The 19,069-nt window shown below is 46.8% G+C and overlaps 1 protein-coding gene across 1 annotated transcript in view; it reads right to left on the minus strand.

Annotated features, from left to right (window-relative positions):
- LOC142765480 (uncharacterized) overlaps nt 1–2,268 on the minus strand; it is a 53,590-nt gene extending 51,322 nt beyond the window's left edge. Inside the window, exon 1 of the mRNA XM_075866528.1 lies at nt 2,187–2,268. Coding sequence (XP_075722643.1) covers nt 2,187–2,268 — 82 coding nt within the window. The remainder of the gene's footprint in view (nt 1–2,186) is intronic.
- Between the last annotated feature and the right edge of the window lie 16,801 nt (nt 2,269–19,069).

A 19,069-nucleotide genomic window follows, 5' to 3' on the forward strand; every position in this document is an offset into this window, starting at 1 on the left:
AATGTTTACTTGCTAGCTTCTGACAAGCTCCTGTGCTGTTGTTCATATTACTGTAATATCTCTCTCCAAATAAACTCGTTTCCAGTTTGCGTGGTGCCTTTGATGACATTTGATAGGTTGATGACAACCTATGACAATTAGAGTACGCCGCTAAGTACTTCAACCTGCATATGAAACCGAAACATTGGAACTATCCAAGGCGAATCAATCGCGCTGCGCTGAGAGCAAAATTTTGCAGCAATTCTGTTTGTTGCACCCGATGGCGGGCACCCACGACAGCGGTGTACTTATTATTTCAGTTAAGAAAAGAGGGAAGGGGCAGGAAGGGCAGCATTAAAGACCAAAAAGTAGACAAAAATGTAACCACACAATAAAAAACGCCAAGGCTTGTAATTTATTCGCGATACACTAATAATTTAGGACGATTCCACGTTCTGTCAACTTTCGTAATTATTTCATAAATCTTTTAGAGAAATTGCAAAATGGCTCATGGTCACTTTGGGACTATATATCAAAGTCGCGTTTGGCTGGTGCGTGTAGTGATCGACACAAATAATCAGCCGAAGATCAGAAACCATTATTCGGTGATGGGCATGGAGTCTTCGTTTGGCTCTTCCTAGCTGGCCCCTTTTAACTTCCTTCTGCGTGCACCAGTAGTGGTGATTGTAGTGAAAAATAAAGAAAAGGAGAGCAGAACCCGCGCGTGGAGTGAAAGACTAGCGCGTTCGCATGGTTGGCCCGCAGCGTCAGCTCCTAGCAGCGGCCGCAGGCAGGAACTAGGCCTCTTGCGAAGGCCGTATGACAGCAGGCGCAGCTCTCTCTATAGCCTGGCCGTGGTAGTACTAAGCTTCTCGTGTATTTGTAAAGCTTTAGACTTTTCATCTTCATGAGTAGACCCTCTATTATCCAATTCTGAGTGAATTTTCATCCCCTGGTACTCGCTCGCTTGGGAGCACAGAGGAAATGTAGTGCTGCTTCTCTTTGCTTTGGAGGCATGTAACCAATACTTTCTTCAAAAGTGCCTTTTTTTACAGCCTTTTTCTGCTTCACCACATCTCTTAGTTTTGATTTCAAGTTTGACATCTGTACAAGCAGTCGACAATTTTGCTGTCTCCTGTTTTTTGTTTGGCGACAACTGGCTCACTTCGCAGAAGTGGCACCAGTAGCAGGAGTGGCACCAGTAGCAGCAGTTGTACGCATCACCTTGCATTTTTTTCTAATCAAGGACAGGCTTGCCTTGGCGCATGGTCGGCATTTTACACCTGCACAGTTAAAAAAAAGGTCTGACTGCATGTTAACGCACCACAGACAGACACATGCACATGCGTGCACACACAGATGCCTACCCACAAACACTTGCATTAACGCACGCGCACATATGCACACACACACTCTCATTCATCAAGCTTTCTCGATTTGAGAGGACTAATAGGAAGAACATTAACACACAGTAATGTTAACTTGTGATACATTTTCGTGATATCAATTATATACATGAAATGTAAACTTCTGCGATCTTTTTTTATACTTCTCTAAGGGAAACATCCCTGCCCGTTAGCAATTAAAACATGCAAATGAAAATAAGATGTACATAATAATGCAGTTTCGCTACTTATATTTTGGCAGCTCGTTCAAAATTATCATACATTTCATCAAACCACCCTTCTCCTATACGCTTTAGTTTAAGCTCAGTCCGTATCGGTGAAGTATATAGACCTTACTTACCTACGTCAGGTACCACACCTTCACAGCATCTGCTGTAAAATGCTTCTCTATCGCATCTGAAGTTCCGTCCACAGGCAAATGTCTTTAGTGGGCCATCATTAGGTTCATTTTTCCTTATGGCACCAGGGCATATAGAAGCTACGTTGATTTTGTTCATGTGTGCCTCTGCTTGAGATAGACCCCGCTTTTCGTCGTAAGGACTGCTGTTTAGATTTGTTCGGCAGAAGGGGCCGTCTCCTTCTTGTTTCAGACATATAACTTCGTCATGGGATATTTCTGAAGTCGGTATTAGTGTGGAGGTGACATAGAAGACACCATCAAAATACGAGAACATAAGGGCTGTCCATCTGGAGGTTGATGGCATCGTCAGAGTAAGAAGGGCTCATCTTCCTTCATTTGTGTTACCGCCTTGTGTCTCCGAATTGCAGTTCATCACGGCATGCGCTGCCGACTTCACTCACTTTTCATGCCTCTCTGTGAAGGCTCGCAGCGCTGGTGGACCTTTTTTCTCTTCGCACTTGGCCGTTGATGGCCTGGGGGCATCTCGTTTGGCCTGTTGAGGATTTGTCGTATCATGCGTCTCCTGGTCACCCCCGTCGGGACGATGTTGTCCGCTGAGTATAGCAGGCACTGCTCCAACTCAAGCTTTGACCGGTCACGGGGCAACCTGACTTCTCTGCCGCCTATAATGTGCACGAACTCTCGAAGCACATGTCGCGGCTCAAAATGTGCCTCGCAGACCACACTTGAACTTTTTATGTGCCTTCTTGGCAAGCGTAAGTTGTATTCCCATTTCTCTTTCTGGATCAGACATGTTGGAACGGCAAATAGTGAACACTTCGTGCCTTCAGTCAATCCTCTGTAGGGAACCCCGCAGCCGGGCCCACAGCAGTTGCCCTGCCGCGTTGGTTTCATTTGCCAAAAGGTGTAACAGGACGTGAGACCCTCAATTGTACAGAGAGGTCCACATTTCAAGTGGAACACGCGTGTCGTCTGCTCGGCTCCACCGCTGGCCCACTGCAGCAGCTAGGAAGTTTCGAGCACGAGCACTGTGGACGGCGCTTTTTTATCATCTGCCACAAAAATTAAAACACGTTCACCTGACTATTTCCGCACAAATCGTGATCGCCTTAATTAATGTTACACGCCAATAGCTTTCGTTTTCAGTGTCAGGAGGAACACGGAAAGCTCAGTCAGAACATCGCTGCTTTACCAGTATTCAAACCTCCCGATTTCCTGCTGGCCGAAGATCGTTTACTGCCAGTTTTGTTTTTTAATTCGAGCCAGCGGGCGGCGATCGCAGGCGAGTGAAAGCACGCAGTCTCTCTCTTATTCACTAAAATCTCGGAAGCCATTCTAAGTTTTTGTTGAATTTCGTGTGGCGGCGCTGCAAATAAATGCACTCTGTCAAGTTTTTTTCTTGTTTACTTTATGTTTCGCGTAATTTTTGTAGCAATGTGTACCAACTGAAGCCAGAATTTTAAAAAAGCCAATGAATACACCTGTGCAAGTAAAATTAAGAAAAAAATCCAACGTCGACAGTTGCGAATCGAACCTGCATCCTTTGAGAAGGAAGCAAGCATTCTATCCCTCGACTACTTCGGTGGAGCTGCACGCGCTTCTTAAAAAGATGAAATGTTGCAGAATACCGATCGTAGCGCCACACGTGGATTGACTCTATTTGAGCTTCACTTTTAAAGGGACACTAAAGCCAACCATTAAGTCGACGTTGATTGTTTAAATGCGGTTCAGAAACCTTGTAGTGTTACTTCCGTGCCAAAGAGGGGCCTATTTTGAAATAAAATCACGTTTCAATGATCCGCATTGACTTAACGCGCTTCAAATTACCCGCCTCAAGAAGTGGAGCGACCGGACCATCTCACGTCCCTGTTGCCGTGCACAACGTTGCCCGGCTTTACTGCGCTAGTAGCAGCAGACCGAAAGCAGTGGGAGCCACAGCAGCAACAATGGCAATTGATCAATTTCCCGCCATTGACTTCGAGATGGCAGACGCTTTTGTTTCAACTGCGTCCCGCTAGATGGTACTACCTGTCCCGTGTAACCACGCGAAAATGGCATTTTGGAGCTACTCGCACCATTTCCCATAGTAACGTCCGGCGGTTCTTTTTTCCATGAATCAAATAGAAACGAACGAGCAGCATTTTATTCCGTCTATAGATGCACGAAAGGTTCTTTATTTAGTGCAGCTAAATCAATTACTAGTGAATAAATGTAGGTGGTTCGTCTCATGTCACCGGGATCATTCTGAAATGTCCTACTGTGGCGCTTGTTTTGTTGTGCATTTACTTTAATTTCTTGATAAGTAGGGCATTGTTGTTTATTATAATGCCGTTTTAGATGTTGTCATACATTAATTGAGCTTTCCCTCTGACATAAATTGTTATTTGACTTTAGTGTCCTTTTAATGCATTGGTGTTGTGGCCGTTCCAGGCACTCCCCTTGTTCTAGTACACTCTACCCAACTTTTACCCACAGAGGAGGGGTACAGGCAAAAAACAAAAGAAAGACAAAATTATTGCGAACAAGGTTCAGTAAGCAGCTGAAAAGGAAGCGTAATACATCAGGGCTGTATTAATGGGTCTTTTTAAAATATATTGAGGCTTCTCGGAATTTCATTTACCAGATAATGGAGCAGAACATATTATTAGAAAATCGGGTGGTAGTTTTCTAAACATTGCTTTCTTGGATATCCAGGAGCTTCTCAAACGAGTGCGTGAACAGGCGAATACCCCCCCCCCCCCCAATAAAGAAAGTCTGCACACACGCTACACTCTTACTGGCCAATGTGTTATGCTTGTGTGCGAGTAAAACTTTTATTTACGCAGCATGTCCTCACTGGTTACTTCTGCTGTGGGGCAACTGTGTAAATATAATAAGAATTGATATTCCTGAGTAACTTTTTTTTTAGAGCGAAAGGTATTATCAGATCAGGACACAAACACACGCGACGCCATAGTTGCTCGCCACCGCCGCCACCCGTAACCAGTATCGAACGAAACAAAAAACCCTCGGTAAAAAAACATTATTGACATAATAAGATTTTAACCCGGTTCCACTACGTGCCAGACCAGTATCATACCATTGAGCCACACCACTGTTTTTTTTTTCTCTCGTGGTGTCTAATATAGTACTTCCGTAATAAATACAAAATCAAGGAAACAAAAGTACAACCAAGTGGCGACAATGAGCGCTCAAGTGTTGCTTATAAACACTCAATGGCTAACACAGTGTGAGTTTTCACATCAAAAGTTTTTGCGGTCCTGCATTCGTGTCTTCCACAAGCTATGCATACCCATCAGAAAAAACATAATATATGGCACTTTATCAGGCACTGCTGGTAAAAGATAGCGTATTGTGTGAAAAATTAATGAATGAACGTTTTCTGAGTGCTTGCTGAACGACATCCTAAAACAGTATCTTTGCAGCTGACAAAGCGATGTTCAATTGTTTCTGGCACATCACATAGACGGCGGTTAACAGACGTTTTCTTTTTAACCATGTGTTTACCGCCAATGTATCAGAGTGGAGTTTATATAGAAGAACGTTCTTGAATTCGGTGAAATATACAATTTGCGCACTCGCATCAACACATCGTGGCCTAGAAGATAGGAGTACAATGAGTGGTATGACGGAGGTATGACGGTATGAGTGGTATGACGGAGGTGCGAAGATCATACTTAGTCAATCCTCCCTCTCTAAGTGATTATGTAAAGGGAAGGAAAAGTGCCGCTCGTAACTGTACGTCTATCACTGGGATGACACCTTAACAGGTCGGCACAAGGGGAGTGGGGTGGGAATACAAGTGGATTGGAAGGGAAAAAAAGTAGAGTTTAAAAAAAGTTCGCATTTGATTCGTTTTCACCAGCGCGCGTCCGATTGATCACAACACACAACCATCCAGGAAGGCCACCACGAAGACCGGGAGCAGTAGATCCGCCGAGTTGGGAAAGGTGTGACGAGCCATGAGATGGGCTGCGGTCGCCAATGGGAGCAGACACGTCTCACATCGGCTCCGTCTTTTACGTTGTTCCACTGGGCATTTTCTCATGGTGCGACCATTTCCATCACACCATTCGATTCGTGATGTTGCCGAAAATTGACTTATAAGAAGTGACAAGGTGGGCGACGTTTTTTGACGTTATTGCCGGACCTCCCCGTTTACGTGCGGAGCGATCCATACCGAGGAGTAGGGCCCGTTAAGCGTAGCCGGCCCACGTTCCCCTCGGACATGACGGACTCCCGTATGGACGATGAGGCTTCCGAGGTATCCGAGAACGACGAGGAGGATTTCGGCGGGCAAGTTGCTGCCGTCCGACGATCCCGTGCTAAGAAGAGCAGCACAGCGGCCAACGCGATGCCATGCAACTCACAAGCGTCCAGTGGAGACGCCGCCACCAGCGGTGGCAGGAGAGCCGCAAACGCCACCGGCGCGTTCAAGAATCGTGTTGTCAAAGCCTCGAGGATGCCCCAGCTGCCCGAGGAGCATCCCAAGATTATAATCCGACCACGGGGAGGACTGAATTTGAGCAAAGTGAGCACCACGGTGATCGGAACTGCAGTGATTGAAACTTCCGGCCTGACAGCACAGCAAGCAAATGAAGACTTAGTGTGCCCCAACTTCACGCAAAATATCATCGTGGTTAGTACGTCTGAACCAGATAATGCAGCAAGGTATGTCAGAATCAAGTCCTTCAAGATCGTGGAAGCGGAATATGAAGTCAATGCGTACGAAACGGCTCCACACGCCACTTGCAAAGGTGTGATTAGACGAGTCGACATCAGGGACTCCCAGTCCGCCATAACGACAAATATCGTGCATGAGCGCAATACGCTAGCTTTGGCTGCAAAGCGTATCAAGACCGGGCTCAGTCACCGTCCTCTTCAGCGGACGGCGTGTGCCAAAGTTTGTGCATCACGGACCGACCTTGCTAAGATGCTACCTCTACAGGAAACAATTTGATGTGTGTTTCACTTGTGGTAGGGTAGGACACCACTCAGATGTGTGCCCAACGCTGGACTCTGTTCAGTGTCGAGCGTGTGGAGCCCTCAACCCGCCAGAGAACCACATCTGCACACCCACGTGCAAGGTTTGCGCCACCCCACCGGAGACAAAGCGGTTTCAAGTACCCTATGTGGTACGGGCCGCCGAAAGGAACGTGACCTAGTCGCGATCGGCCATGAAGGCGCCCATGGAGACGCCAAGCCTACACAAGAGCCCCAGAAACAGCTCACGCTCTCGGAGTTGCTCGTTATCCCGACGCCGCTCGCTACCCAGGAAGAACAGCCGCTCCAAGTCGAGAGGAGTGCTGGAGAGCTTAGAATTCGGAGTGCCTGGTGCCACGCCGGCTGCTGGGACCACTTGGGCCGATAAAGCAAAAAGTACCGTGACAGTCGCTGTTAGCATTGCTGCGCCAGCGGTGACTGACAGCAATGATGCCAGAATAGATCAATTAATTAGGGAGGTAAACTCTTTACGAAAGGCTAATGGAGAATCGACCTCAAAAATAAGACGCAGCCAGGCCCTGCAAGCATAGTTATAGTCAGGCCAGTAAGTAAAAATATTGAATCATGTGAGGGGAACTGCTCTCCTGCTCCTAAACAGAAAGCAGTTAGCCCCGAAAGTCATTCAGTTTTCTCAGTACTTACTGAACTGAAAGAGGTAATTAAAGAAATCAAAGAGACGACAGAAAGGACTAACTTTAGAGTGGACAAACTATGAAAATGGAGGTTGACGGCAGCAAAGAGATTCAAGAAACTTGAAATAAAAAATGACGACGACAAATTGTTGCCGTCAGACTCGGAAAGTCTAAATTCACTCTCTGTACCGTCAGGGAGTACTCCAAAAAGAACGATGGCGGTTAACAGCAAACTAAACTCATCGAATAATTATGGCTAGCACGCACAGCTTTCGTGTGTGGCAGTGGAATCGTCACGGATTTCTCAACAAAAAGGCATTGCTGCGCCAATTATTCAGGTGAATAGGGGACAAACCAAAAGTAATAATGATGCAGGAAACTTTATCGGACGAGGTCAAACTAACCGGCTACAAATCGGTATGTAGAAAAAACATTGCAGCAGAGGATTAGCAACGCTCGTTGACAGAAAGCTACCTTTTATCGAAAACGATACACCGCTAGGATCGACAAAAATTGAGTATACCTTAGTAGAAGTCGTACTTAAAGGCAGGGGGCAAGGGGCGCAGCCTCTTCTGCTTAAACATTTACAGCAGTTGCAGCGCCAGAACACAGAACTTCAGTACACTTTTCACCAAGGCACTCGCCATCGCCAAGAGCTCCTTGCTTATATTAGAAGGTGACTTGAATGCCCACTACCAGGCGTGGGGATATACTTAAAATTCAAAGAAAGGAATAGGGCTATGGGACCTCACCACAGATCTCGGACTGAGCCTGATCACCAATCCGGCTTTTCCCACCCGTTGTGGTACGTCCACGTGCGAGACTCTACACCAGACATCACTTTTGTGAAGAACTTAAACCAAGCTAGCTGGGAAAATTCAGGCACAGATCTAGGTAGCTACCACTATATCATACACATTAGTATAGGAATGCCGAAACAACAGACTAGAACCTTTCGGTGCACCGACTGGAACCTTTTTAGGAAAGCTAGAACAAAACAACTAGAGTTGGAACCCATAGAAACTGGCAGACAGTCCTTCCAGACCTGGATCAACCAGCTCGCAGAGGACCTGCAGGAGGCCACTAGAAATATTACGACGGAAGACAGCATTGAGACCATAAATAGTAAGCTCGCACATCTGATCGAGGCCAAGCAATCGATCCTGCAAAAATAGAAAACACAATGACTTAACCGAAAGCTCAGAAAAAAAGATAGCGTTGCTGAATAGACATATTGAGAGGCACTCAAAAACCCTCACAAAACAACAGTGGGATGAAGCTTGCAACTTGGCAGACGGTAGAGTCAAACGTGGGGGCAGTTGGAACCTCCTCAAATACCTATTGAACGAGAACGGAGCTAAGTCCAACGAGCGAACGGCCATTGCGAAACTACTACATCAGGCGAGCCAGTCCAGGACTCAAGAAGTAATCATGCAGGAGCTTGCGGAAAAATATCTCCCGCTGAAACAACCGGGGGATAGCGATGAACACATAGAGAACTCTGGGCCATCGTGCAAAGAAATGGGCCATGATTTCACTGAGGGTGAAGTGTTAGTTGCCCTCCATAGTTTTTTTAGCATATCGGCAGCCAGGCCCGACAGCATTACTCACAAATTGTTAATAAATCTGGACGATAACTCTATCATTTACTTGACGGATCACTTCACCGACTTATGGGAAAAAGGAGAATATCCGGAGGAACGGAAGCAAGCCAATACTATTCTCATACCCAAACCAGGTAAACCACTCAGCCTAGATAACATCTGTCCTATCTCACTTACGTCATGCCTAGGTAAAGCTATGGAACACATCATTCTCAACAGTCTCACGCGCTACGTCGAACAACATGACATACTCCCGTATAACATGATCGGTTTCCATCCCGGGCTGTCGACTCAGGACATCATGCCCCTGATCAAGCACCAGTTCATACAGGTTAGCGCAGTGCATACAAGAGCGCTCTTAGGTCTCGACGTCGAAAAAGCTTTTGACCGCATAGAGCATAAGGCCATCTTCGAGGTCCTATCCACGCTGGGTCTGGGCGAGAGGCTTTTCCGCATAGTCAAGTCGTTTCTTAGTGGTAGACAAGCAAGCCTCACACTAGGAGAACTAAAATCTAAGTTGGGGGCACTGGGCAACAGAGGCACCCCACGAGGAGCTGTGCTCTCACCCATGTTAAATAACTTAGCAATGACCAGAGTAGCGAGGGATTTGGAGCGGATAGAAGGTATACACTTCGCAATATATGCCGACGATATAACCATATGGAACCCAACAGAAACATAAGCCAAACGAAGACTAGACTTCAGGAGATTGTAGACATCGTGGAAAGCACTCTCGGCGAATCGGGGCTAAATTGTTCGGCGGCGAAGTCAGAACTTTTGGTTATAAAAAATCGAGGTAGGGGTCGAAGACCCAAGGGCTATCTATGTCCCAGGTGAGGAACCCAACATTATCTTGCGCTGTCAGGATGGAGTCGCGATCAAGCAGATCGAAAAAATTAAAGTTCTAGGTTTCTACATTAAAGCGGGAGGTAGCAACTTCACTGCCATTCAGCATATTTCCAAAAAAAACTGGCCAAGTACTCAGGCTTCTAAAGAGAATCACCAACCGACACAGGGGCCTTGGTGAGGACAGCGCTCTATGGCTACTACACGCCTTCGCTCTCTGTCACTTCACCTACGTGGCAGCTCTCCTCCAGTGGTCGCAGGCCGAGCTGAACAAGCTCAACACCATTCTCAGAAAGCTTGTCAAGGCTGCCTTAGGTATACCCAACAGTGCGTCGAACGAGAAACTCATAAGCTTAGGCGTGCACAATACTATGCAAAAAATGACTGAAGCGCAACAGATGGCACAGAAGAAAAGACTAACGAGGACACGTGTGGGTAGGCTGATACTCAGGGCAATCGGGTCAGTCCCCAATATATCGAAAAACCCGAAGGAGGTCGAGGTCAAACTGAATGCGAAGCTTAGAGACCTGATTACAACCACTCCCCTGCTGAGAAACATTCATCCGGAACACAATGTCAGCAGGCGAAGAGTGAGAGTGAAAGCTTTATTGAAAGAAATCGAACAGGTAGGACAAAAGGCGGCCGTCATGGACACAGCCTGGGTGAAAGGCCAAGAGGCCTACACGGCTGTGGTGTTCGTCAGCCAGGAAGAGGTATGGGATGCCCTGACTATACTCACTAATGATTCCAGGGTTGCAGAACAAGCCGCGATTGCTTTAGCTATCAAGAACAGAAAATGGTCACACGTCTATAGCGACTCCAAAGCAGCAATTACGAGCTTCGACAAGGGCTATGTCACTGGAACGGTGGTTAAACTTTCGAACAAAGTCGATTCTATCGATACGAAAATTCGATGGTTTTCTGCGCATATGGGACAAGTGGACGAAACTTGGGTCAACCTCAATGAGGTGACGAACGATCTGGCTCGAGGACTCGCTTGCCGAGCCGGCCAGACCCGATCCGACGCCCACTACCATTCCGGGGGCTATAACGATAATTTATTCACTTACAACAACACCACAAAAATTTTTTACTTGGGGCGTAGATAATTCCCACTGCCACACGCAACATTGAACAGGGCTCAGGCAGTCTTTCTACGTTTACTGCAAACCGGAACTTACCCACTCCGTATTTTCTACATAAAATTCTCCCTGACAGTGAAATTCAAGACAAGTGTGACGTGTGCGATGGCATCATTGGGATCAGACACATGCTAGCGGGCTGTCCCGTGACTCTCGCCAACCCCGAAGAACAATGGCTTTACTGGCAGACGATGGTGCAAAGTGCGTCTTATCAAAACCAACTACGGGCAGTTCAGATGGTCCACGATCACGCCACAAGGCTTAGCCTGACGGTACCGGCATGGACGCGGCCCACCTCGGTCTGAAAGGACCGGGCTTCAGGACACAAATAAAGTTTTGTGAATAAATGAATGACGAGCCGTGTAGGCGCGTTTGGTGACGGGAGAGTGCGAAGCGCTCACCATGGCTGGTAGCCGCTTCTCAGTAGAAATCAAGGCCCGTTGAACTAAAGGGGTCGATTTCGCTGGACCACGGTGCAATGAAAAAAAAACATAGACACACACGTCCGCGAAGTCAGAGGAGCTGGACGATCGCCGTGTCCACAAAGGAAGAAAAAAAAGGATGAAGACACAAACGTCCACGATGTCACAGGGCGTTCCACGAAGAACGCGATGAGCGCTCCAAGCTCGCGTTTGTAAACACTGGCATTCGTCCTTGGGAACAACAGTTCCTACTCGGTGAAAGTGGCAAGCCCCTGACGACGATACGCAGCGATGAGATGGCGGCGCTTATCGGTATAGGCACCGCACCGCAGAAGAACGTGCTCTAATGTCTCTGGCTGCGGGCAGCGGGAGCAGGACGGGCTTTTCTTACCCGATGGCCGATGCATTTTTTCCGCTGTCCTCGGCTGACCGATGCAGGAGCGGAGGAAGAAAGCATGCTCTCTCCTTCTCAATCTGATCGTCATACAGTACATTGCGCGATACTGTATACAGGTATTCTACACAAAAGCGAGCTTTAAGGAACTGAACTGCGAGGTAAACTTCCTGCTCGAATCCCCACAAACATGAGCATTCGGAGAAGTTTGATGAAACAGTTAGGTCTGGTAAGCAATCAACAAGTGTAACCTGTAAAAAGGAACAGAGAACAGGATAGGAATATGCCCGAAAAAATAAGAATCGTGACACTAATTGCCATAGATAAATGTGTTTTAATTTGAAACCACCCTCACTAAATGGCTTGAATATGCTGTCAAGATGCATGGGCTCAAAAGTCGAAGACCATATATGAAAGTAGCGAATATCCGATGAAAGCTTTGTAAATGAAGTCTTGCGCAATGGATAAGTTGCAATACATTGTAAAGCTTTGTTGTTAAGAAAATATTGCAAGCTTCAGCTCTCCCAAAGATTGAAAAAATACTTTAAAAGTATTTGCTCTTAAAATGTTTGTGCACTTAAAAATATTTGCAACATGTAGAACAATAGTATTGACCATGTACAAAGCTTTTCACATAGTTTGGTGCTTCGTCTGTACTTGTTTTCTTGAATATTTGTAATCTGTTTACATTTCTGTACGTTGTATCAAGCATTTACGTCACCTTAAATCCCAATGAAATCTCTTGTGTAGTTTTGTTCCTTTTCTTGAAAAATGTTTTTTGGATTTTGTGATTGCTTTATACAAATTGTATTCTGCTTGTATACTTTCTCCCGTTAGACCCCCTACTAGCCTGTGGCTATGGGTCTAATCAGTGTTGTGCATTTCATCAAATGTAATGAAAACAACCTCAATAAACTCTAAAAAAAAGCTGAGGGGGAACAAATGTCTGGGAGCAAATGCCCGAGCCTGTCGTTCAAGCTTAGGGACGCACTCCTTCCAATAATGCGCACTGAATCTACATGCATGCAATGGTACACCAAGGTATGTTGGAGGAGTTCTGTCCGATTAATCCCTGCAAAGTGTCGAAAATGTAGTGTCTACCATTGAAAAGTTTGGTAGTATCAGGAGCTCGTTTAAACGACTCTAAGAGTTTAGGACTGTGGTTTGGCTTGTAGAGTTGTCACACCAGTGCTTGGAACTCGTTTCTAAACTGGCCTTAGGCAGGCTTGATGTCGGGAGGGGGGGGAGGTATATTAAATAAACATAAGAGAAAAGTGAGCCCCGTAACTTTCTCTTAGGGGGAGGACACCTCAACAGTAGGTCAGGAGGAGTGAAGCAAAGGAAGGATTAAAAGAATAGCATTAAAAAGTAAAGAGATAGAGAGAGAGGAAGGAGAGAGCGAGGTGCAGGGATGGCGAACGACGGAAGTAAGAAGACAGGAAAGATTGACACGGTTGCAGGAGTCCAAGGACGAGACACCACTGGCGAGAGCTCTTGTCGGCGTCAGGATATTGCGTAGGGCAAGTCGAGTAGGTCAGAGCTACGCTGTCATCGGCGATCGGCGCCAGGAGATGACGTAGGGTCAGCCCAGTCCGCCAGAGCTACGCTGACGTCGGAGATCGCGAGGGCACAACCAGTCGGCATGAAATCCAATGAGCGAGTCCCTGATGTCGGGAAAGTAATCACGTTAATATCAGTAATAAAGTGTTTTATAACAAAGGAACAGCGAGGCGTCACACAATGTGAATTTTGTAACGACTGAGTCGTCCAATCCTCCAAGCCATCAGAAAACTTGGTCTCGATTACCTATTAACTGTGGCGCATACCCACTTCACGCATATTTCTTCATCCTCGTCAGCCACTGCATTAAACAATTGCACAAAATTTCCAACGAGTGTGTCGCAAATACCGCGTACGCTTCTTCAAAGAATGATGAAGGATAGCATAGTGAATGCTTGACTACTACACGAAATTTGTGATTAATTATGGCGCAATGAATACCGAGCAGCGCGCTTGTAGAATTCTAAAGTGTGTTTAGAGAAGATGCTGAAAGGCCGCTCTTGTAGTTTTCGCTGCGACTGTGCTGCGCGTTCCGTGCAGGCCTTGCGTTTTTTAACACGTTTAAAGCGCTAAGTGTCAAAGAAAAAATTAAAGCAGACGCCCAATAAAGTCGCTCCCACGTTCCCTCGCCTCCTAAGAATAATAAACACTTGCTTTAGTAGTTTTAACAAAACACACGGTCGCAAGTGCTCAGAGCATCATGACGCTACAAGGCAGGCACCGCCTCCTTCTGCCCTGAGCAATATGGCAGCCATGGCTTCGCTTATATGCAACGCGCCAACAGAAATAAAAAGTCAATAACAGGGCCGAACGACCATCCTGCCACCTGAATCAACAAGTTCACTTCAACACAGCATACTCTTTTTACGCACAGCAGCATCTCTTCTTAATGTGCAGACAGAAATATTACCGTGAAACACCCGAGGCTTCGAAACCTCCATGACCTACACGAACTCCTCCATGAATACAATCCAAGAGTGCTGTGTGTACACATTTAAAATGAACACACACAAACTTTCTACGTAACTATGTAGTCTTCCGAAAAGATAGCGATGATGTCATGCTATAACCCGGTGGTGTAGCTGTTATAGTTAGTCAATAGCATGGACGTAATTATCCCTTTAAACTTCACTCGAGGTGGAGGCTGTCCGAGCAGTTCTTCTAAACAAACTCGTCACCATCTGCTCTATGGACAATTGTTACGCCTGCGAGTCCACACCGTGTGTCAATGCCACTGCAAAGGCAATCTGTGTGAAGGCCAGCGGTCGAACCCGCCCTGACTTGATCAACTCAACGACGTCATCAAGCGGCGGTGCCGATCTGTCACGCAACGCGCAGTGAGCTCTCTCAGCCCATGAGCCCGTCGAAGCAGTCGGCGCCTTCCAGTCTGGTGAGTCTTACGCAATGCGTTGCGGCGTCACTCGTCCTTGGGTGCAACCACGCGCAGCGGCTCCGGATTTGATGAGCATGACGCGGCCCAGCGGCGGGCCCCATTGGAGGATTCTGACATCATGGCCAGCGGCGCTTCTGGTTGGACGTTGGTGACTCAAAGGATCCACCCGGTGCCCTGCGGCGCGTCGCCGGCAGTATACCTATGTGCCAGAAAAGCCTCCCGGTTGCTTCGAGCCTTTTTCGCTGCCGGCGTGGCCAGTGTTCGTGGCAACGGCGAGTTTCGTGGCGCCCTTCGTTACCTCATCGTCGGCGCGCTTCGTAACAGAGAGAGAAGCCGACGGATGCCTGCGGCAGAAGACATCTCGGCTCTTCGAGTCCCTAAGCTGTCGGCCCCAGTGCCGAATTTGTAACGCCTCTATTTCTATGCTGTAGAGAAACATTGCCTTAACTCGCCGTCGTATCGTCCGCTCGTCTATCAGCTCTGCGCAGAAACAGTCGCAAGCTGAGTAACACACGCTACCAAACAGTTGGTGACCTTGGTGGCGGAGTTCGGAGCAGTGGCGCCTTTGGGACCATGTTGGCGTCTCGCCTTCGTAACAGTGGTGGCAGCGGTGGAATCGGCCGGCGTCATTGACATCGATGCGGTGAGTGCCTGATGTTTTCCCCTCAGTTCACCAGACTACTCTAGCACAGGTAATAGTAGTTTAGAGAAGGGCTGTGTGAAGCACTGGTGAATGAGCTTTGATTGTTTCAAGCCAATTGAGAGCGCTTTGAAAGCAAAGTTAATGCGGAGGGTGTAAACACGGCAGTGTAAAAAATTGTTTGCGCGTCTTGCTAGCGGACTTATAGTGGGTACGGCAAGCAGACTCTTAACAGGGGCAAACAGCAAGAGGCTAGTGTGAACGATGGGTAACCTTAAACTGAAGGAACTCATCGAAATTTGTGAGGAACTCGGCATTACTAGGGCCGTGCGAAACGAAAGCAAGCGATCTTTGAGATCATGAAGCATGAAGGAGTGTCCGCTGAGGAAGTCGATGAGGCCTGGGTGGATATCAAAGCACACCGTGAGGAGGCTAAAAGGCGAGAAGTTCGCGAACACGAGCAAGCTGAAAGGCGAGAATGTCGCGAGCGTGAGGAGGCCCAGAGACAGGAGCACCTCGTGTTGAAACGAATAGAATTGGCAATACTACAGTGTTTGCAGGTGCCTAGCGTAGCTTCTGCGACAGTTCAGGTCAGCGGTTATAGAATTAGGGACCAACTGCCACCGTTCGTAGTAGGCGACGGCATGTCGAAGTATCTCGTCAAGTTTGAACACGTCTGTGAGCGAAATGCTTTGGAGCGGTCTCTTTGGGCGCAGAACCTGTTAGCTCTTCTTCCCGGTGAAGTTTCCGACGTGATAACGTGCTTGTCGAAGAAAGCGTTTGAGAGCTATGACGATGTTAAGGAAGTGCTTTCGAGACATTATAAGTTATCACCCGAGGCTTTCAGGCAAAGGTTCTAGTATGCTAATAAGGAAAATAAGTCACACATTGACTTCAAGTTTCGTCTTAAAGCCGATTTAATTGAATGGCTCAAGAGAGAAGGTGTTTATGACGATCGCTATTAAGTGGTAGAATGCATTGCATTGAATGCATTCTACCGCTGCATCGAGGAGGATGTCAAGCTTTGGCTGCAGGACAAGCTTGGCGAAGTACAGCTAAACAAGACAGCAGAGTTTGCTGAGACTATTACACTCACCGAAAGTTACATAGCAGGGCAGTGCGCGCTGAAAAGGATGAAAGAAAAAATTGACGGCAGATCCATGAGGTGAATGATGATGAGATTAGGCGAAGCTCCTGGAAGTAATCATCGGTTAAACCGTGACATTTCTTCCATTAATTCGCCCGAAATGAAAGGATTGATAAAATGTTTTATCAAACTTTCATTGTTGGTTTCCGTTGTCCTTTCATTATGACCACTTTGTGGTCGGTGAAATGTAAGCTAAGCGGTTCTTGCACCGGTTGCAGATGAAAGTTGGCAAACACGATGTCGATGCAGGTGCCTCTGATAGTGGTTAGGTTGGGGTTTTCGATGTCTTCAATGTTTGATGTCTTTAGTTTGATGTCTTCAATGGAAAGATTTGATTTTCGATGTCTTCAATGTTTGATGTCTCCAGTTTGATGTCTTCAATGGAAAGATTTGTTCAATGTTTCAAGGCGGGCGCGCAGAGATCTGCCCTGCGCGCCCGCCTTTCGGCCCTTATCCATACGAGCACACACCGAAGGCAACGAGCACCGTCAACTGCAAACCTGTATCGCGATATGGTTTTGATTATAAAACAATTGCTTTAGAAAACACCTGGCGTCTTTCGTTAAGCAGCTGGCGTCTTTTCGTTTTGCTTTAGAGACATCTGGCGTCTTTTCGTTTTGCTTTTAGAAAACGTCTGGCGTCTTTCGTTGGTTTTTTTCATCAATCAACGGCGTTTTCAACATTGATCACGGAGGTAAACAATGGTCCAACAACGCACAGAAGAAATTTCCCACCGGCACCACCTTGCAGGTCAAAGCGTAAGACTGGTTACATACGACGACGGGACGCGGGATGAACGGGTGCCGCTATAAGGAGCTTCGCCCCTAAAAGAGGGCTTTTCAAAGAAACCTGATCAACGGAAATCCACTGCGCACCGTAATTTCAGGAAGGAACCGTCTCTTACGAAGGACACTGTAGGGGAAGGGCCAACGGAAGTGGAGAAATCGAGTGAGGTTCCTAAACAACACACTGATACCACATGGGCGTTTGAATCACGGAAGCCGCTAATCTTCTACAACTGCAAAAAGGAAGGGGACATCGCGATAAACTGTAAGCAAAAGTTTGCTTTTGCAAGTATCTGAGAATAGGAAAAGAACATGCGGTTGTTAGAGCCGTATCTTCAAGAAATTAGTGTGAATGGGAAAACGTGTCGAGCACTTCGAAACTCAGCGGCAACTATAGACGTTGTCCATCCTTTGTTGGTGTCTCCGGATCACTTTACAGGAGAATGCGTGTGGATCAGACAAGTCGCCGAGCAGCGAGTGCTTGCTTACCAATCGATACGGTTGCAATTGAAGGCCCGTTCGGTAAGCTTCGCACCGAAGCGGATGTGTCTGCCACGCTTCCCGATCGTTTTCCTTACCTTTTTTCTAATAACTCAGAGCAGCTTCTCAAAGAGCAGGGTAAATCGTTCTTTTCCAACTTAGCGTACATGGCCCTCACGCGATCGCAAGTTCGGAAGCTTTCGCAGGAACTTGATCTTGTTCAATGTGGTAAAGCACCAAGTGCAAAAGCTGCTGATCTGTGTGACCTTGGCTGCGAGTCGACGGAACCTTAGACAGAAAATTCTCCGTGTGAGTCATTTGAGCAGTCACTCGAGCGGCCCATTGCCGAAGCTACTGGCGCCGTCTGTGTCAGTGGAGGAGACGATATGGCGCCATTGCGCCAGAGCGAGAGGGGTGCAAAGCTCTCGCCTGCAGCGGTAAGTTGGAGTGAGCTGTTGAGGGTTGATCGAGAAACACTCATTCGAGAGCAGTGTGAGGACCTCTCGATTAAACCGCTAATGGAAAGCGTAAACTTAGGAAAAAAGAAAAAGAATGTTTCCTTTTTTGAGAAGGCATGGCTCCTGTATCGGAACTGATAGGCTATCAGTTTATTGACAGCTATACCAGTCTATAGGTGTACCAGTCTATAGGTGTACCAGTCTATATGCGTACCCATGTATAGGTTTACCAGTGTGTAGGTGCACCAGTCTATAGGGGTACCAGTCAATAGGTGTACCAGCCTATAGGTGCACCAGTCTATTGGTGCACCACTATATAGGTGCCCCAATCTATTTAGCAGAAGCTCATAAGTGCATTGGTGCATGCTTAACCGACTGGTGGGTTGGCCACTGCATTAGAGCGAGCAGGACGGACAATAAAAGTGAACACAACAATCAGACAAATTTCTTTTATTTTATGCTTTATGAACTAATTCTTGGATTTCATGAGGTCGGTAATTTTGTTCGCAAGCGCCTTGTTCAAAATCTTCATGTTTCCGTTCACTTCTCCTATAGGCACCGAGTTCTTCAAATAATGGCTGAAGAAACCTGCATGATCAAAAACGAAGCATAGTATGGACACTTGTTTGGTGACAATTTCGTCGAACCAGAAGAGTAAATATGACAAAAAAATAAATACAAGTGCTATCACTGTCTTTCTTTCAAGTTTAATCATTTTGTTGATTCTTGCATAAAACTGCCCAACTCCAATAGGCAAAAATACGAGGCTTGAAGCCTTAGTAGTTACAACACAAGTTGGCAGTGAAACCTCGACTG

Source organism: Rhipicephalus microplus, chromosome 1, assembly GCF_043290135.1.
Source record: "Rhipicephalus microplus isolate Deutch F79 chromosome 1, USDA_Rmic, whole genome shotgun sequence".
NCBI classification, from domain to species: domain Eukaryota; kingdom Metazoa; phylum Arthropoda; class Arachnida; order Ixodida; family Ixodidae; genus Rhipicephalus; species Rhipicephalus microplus.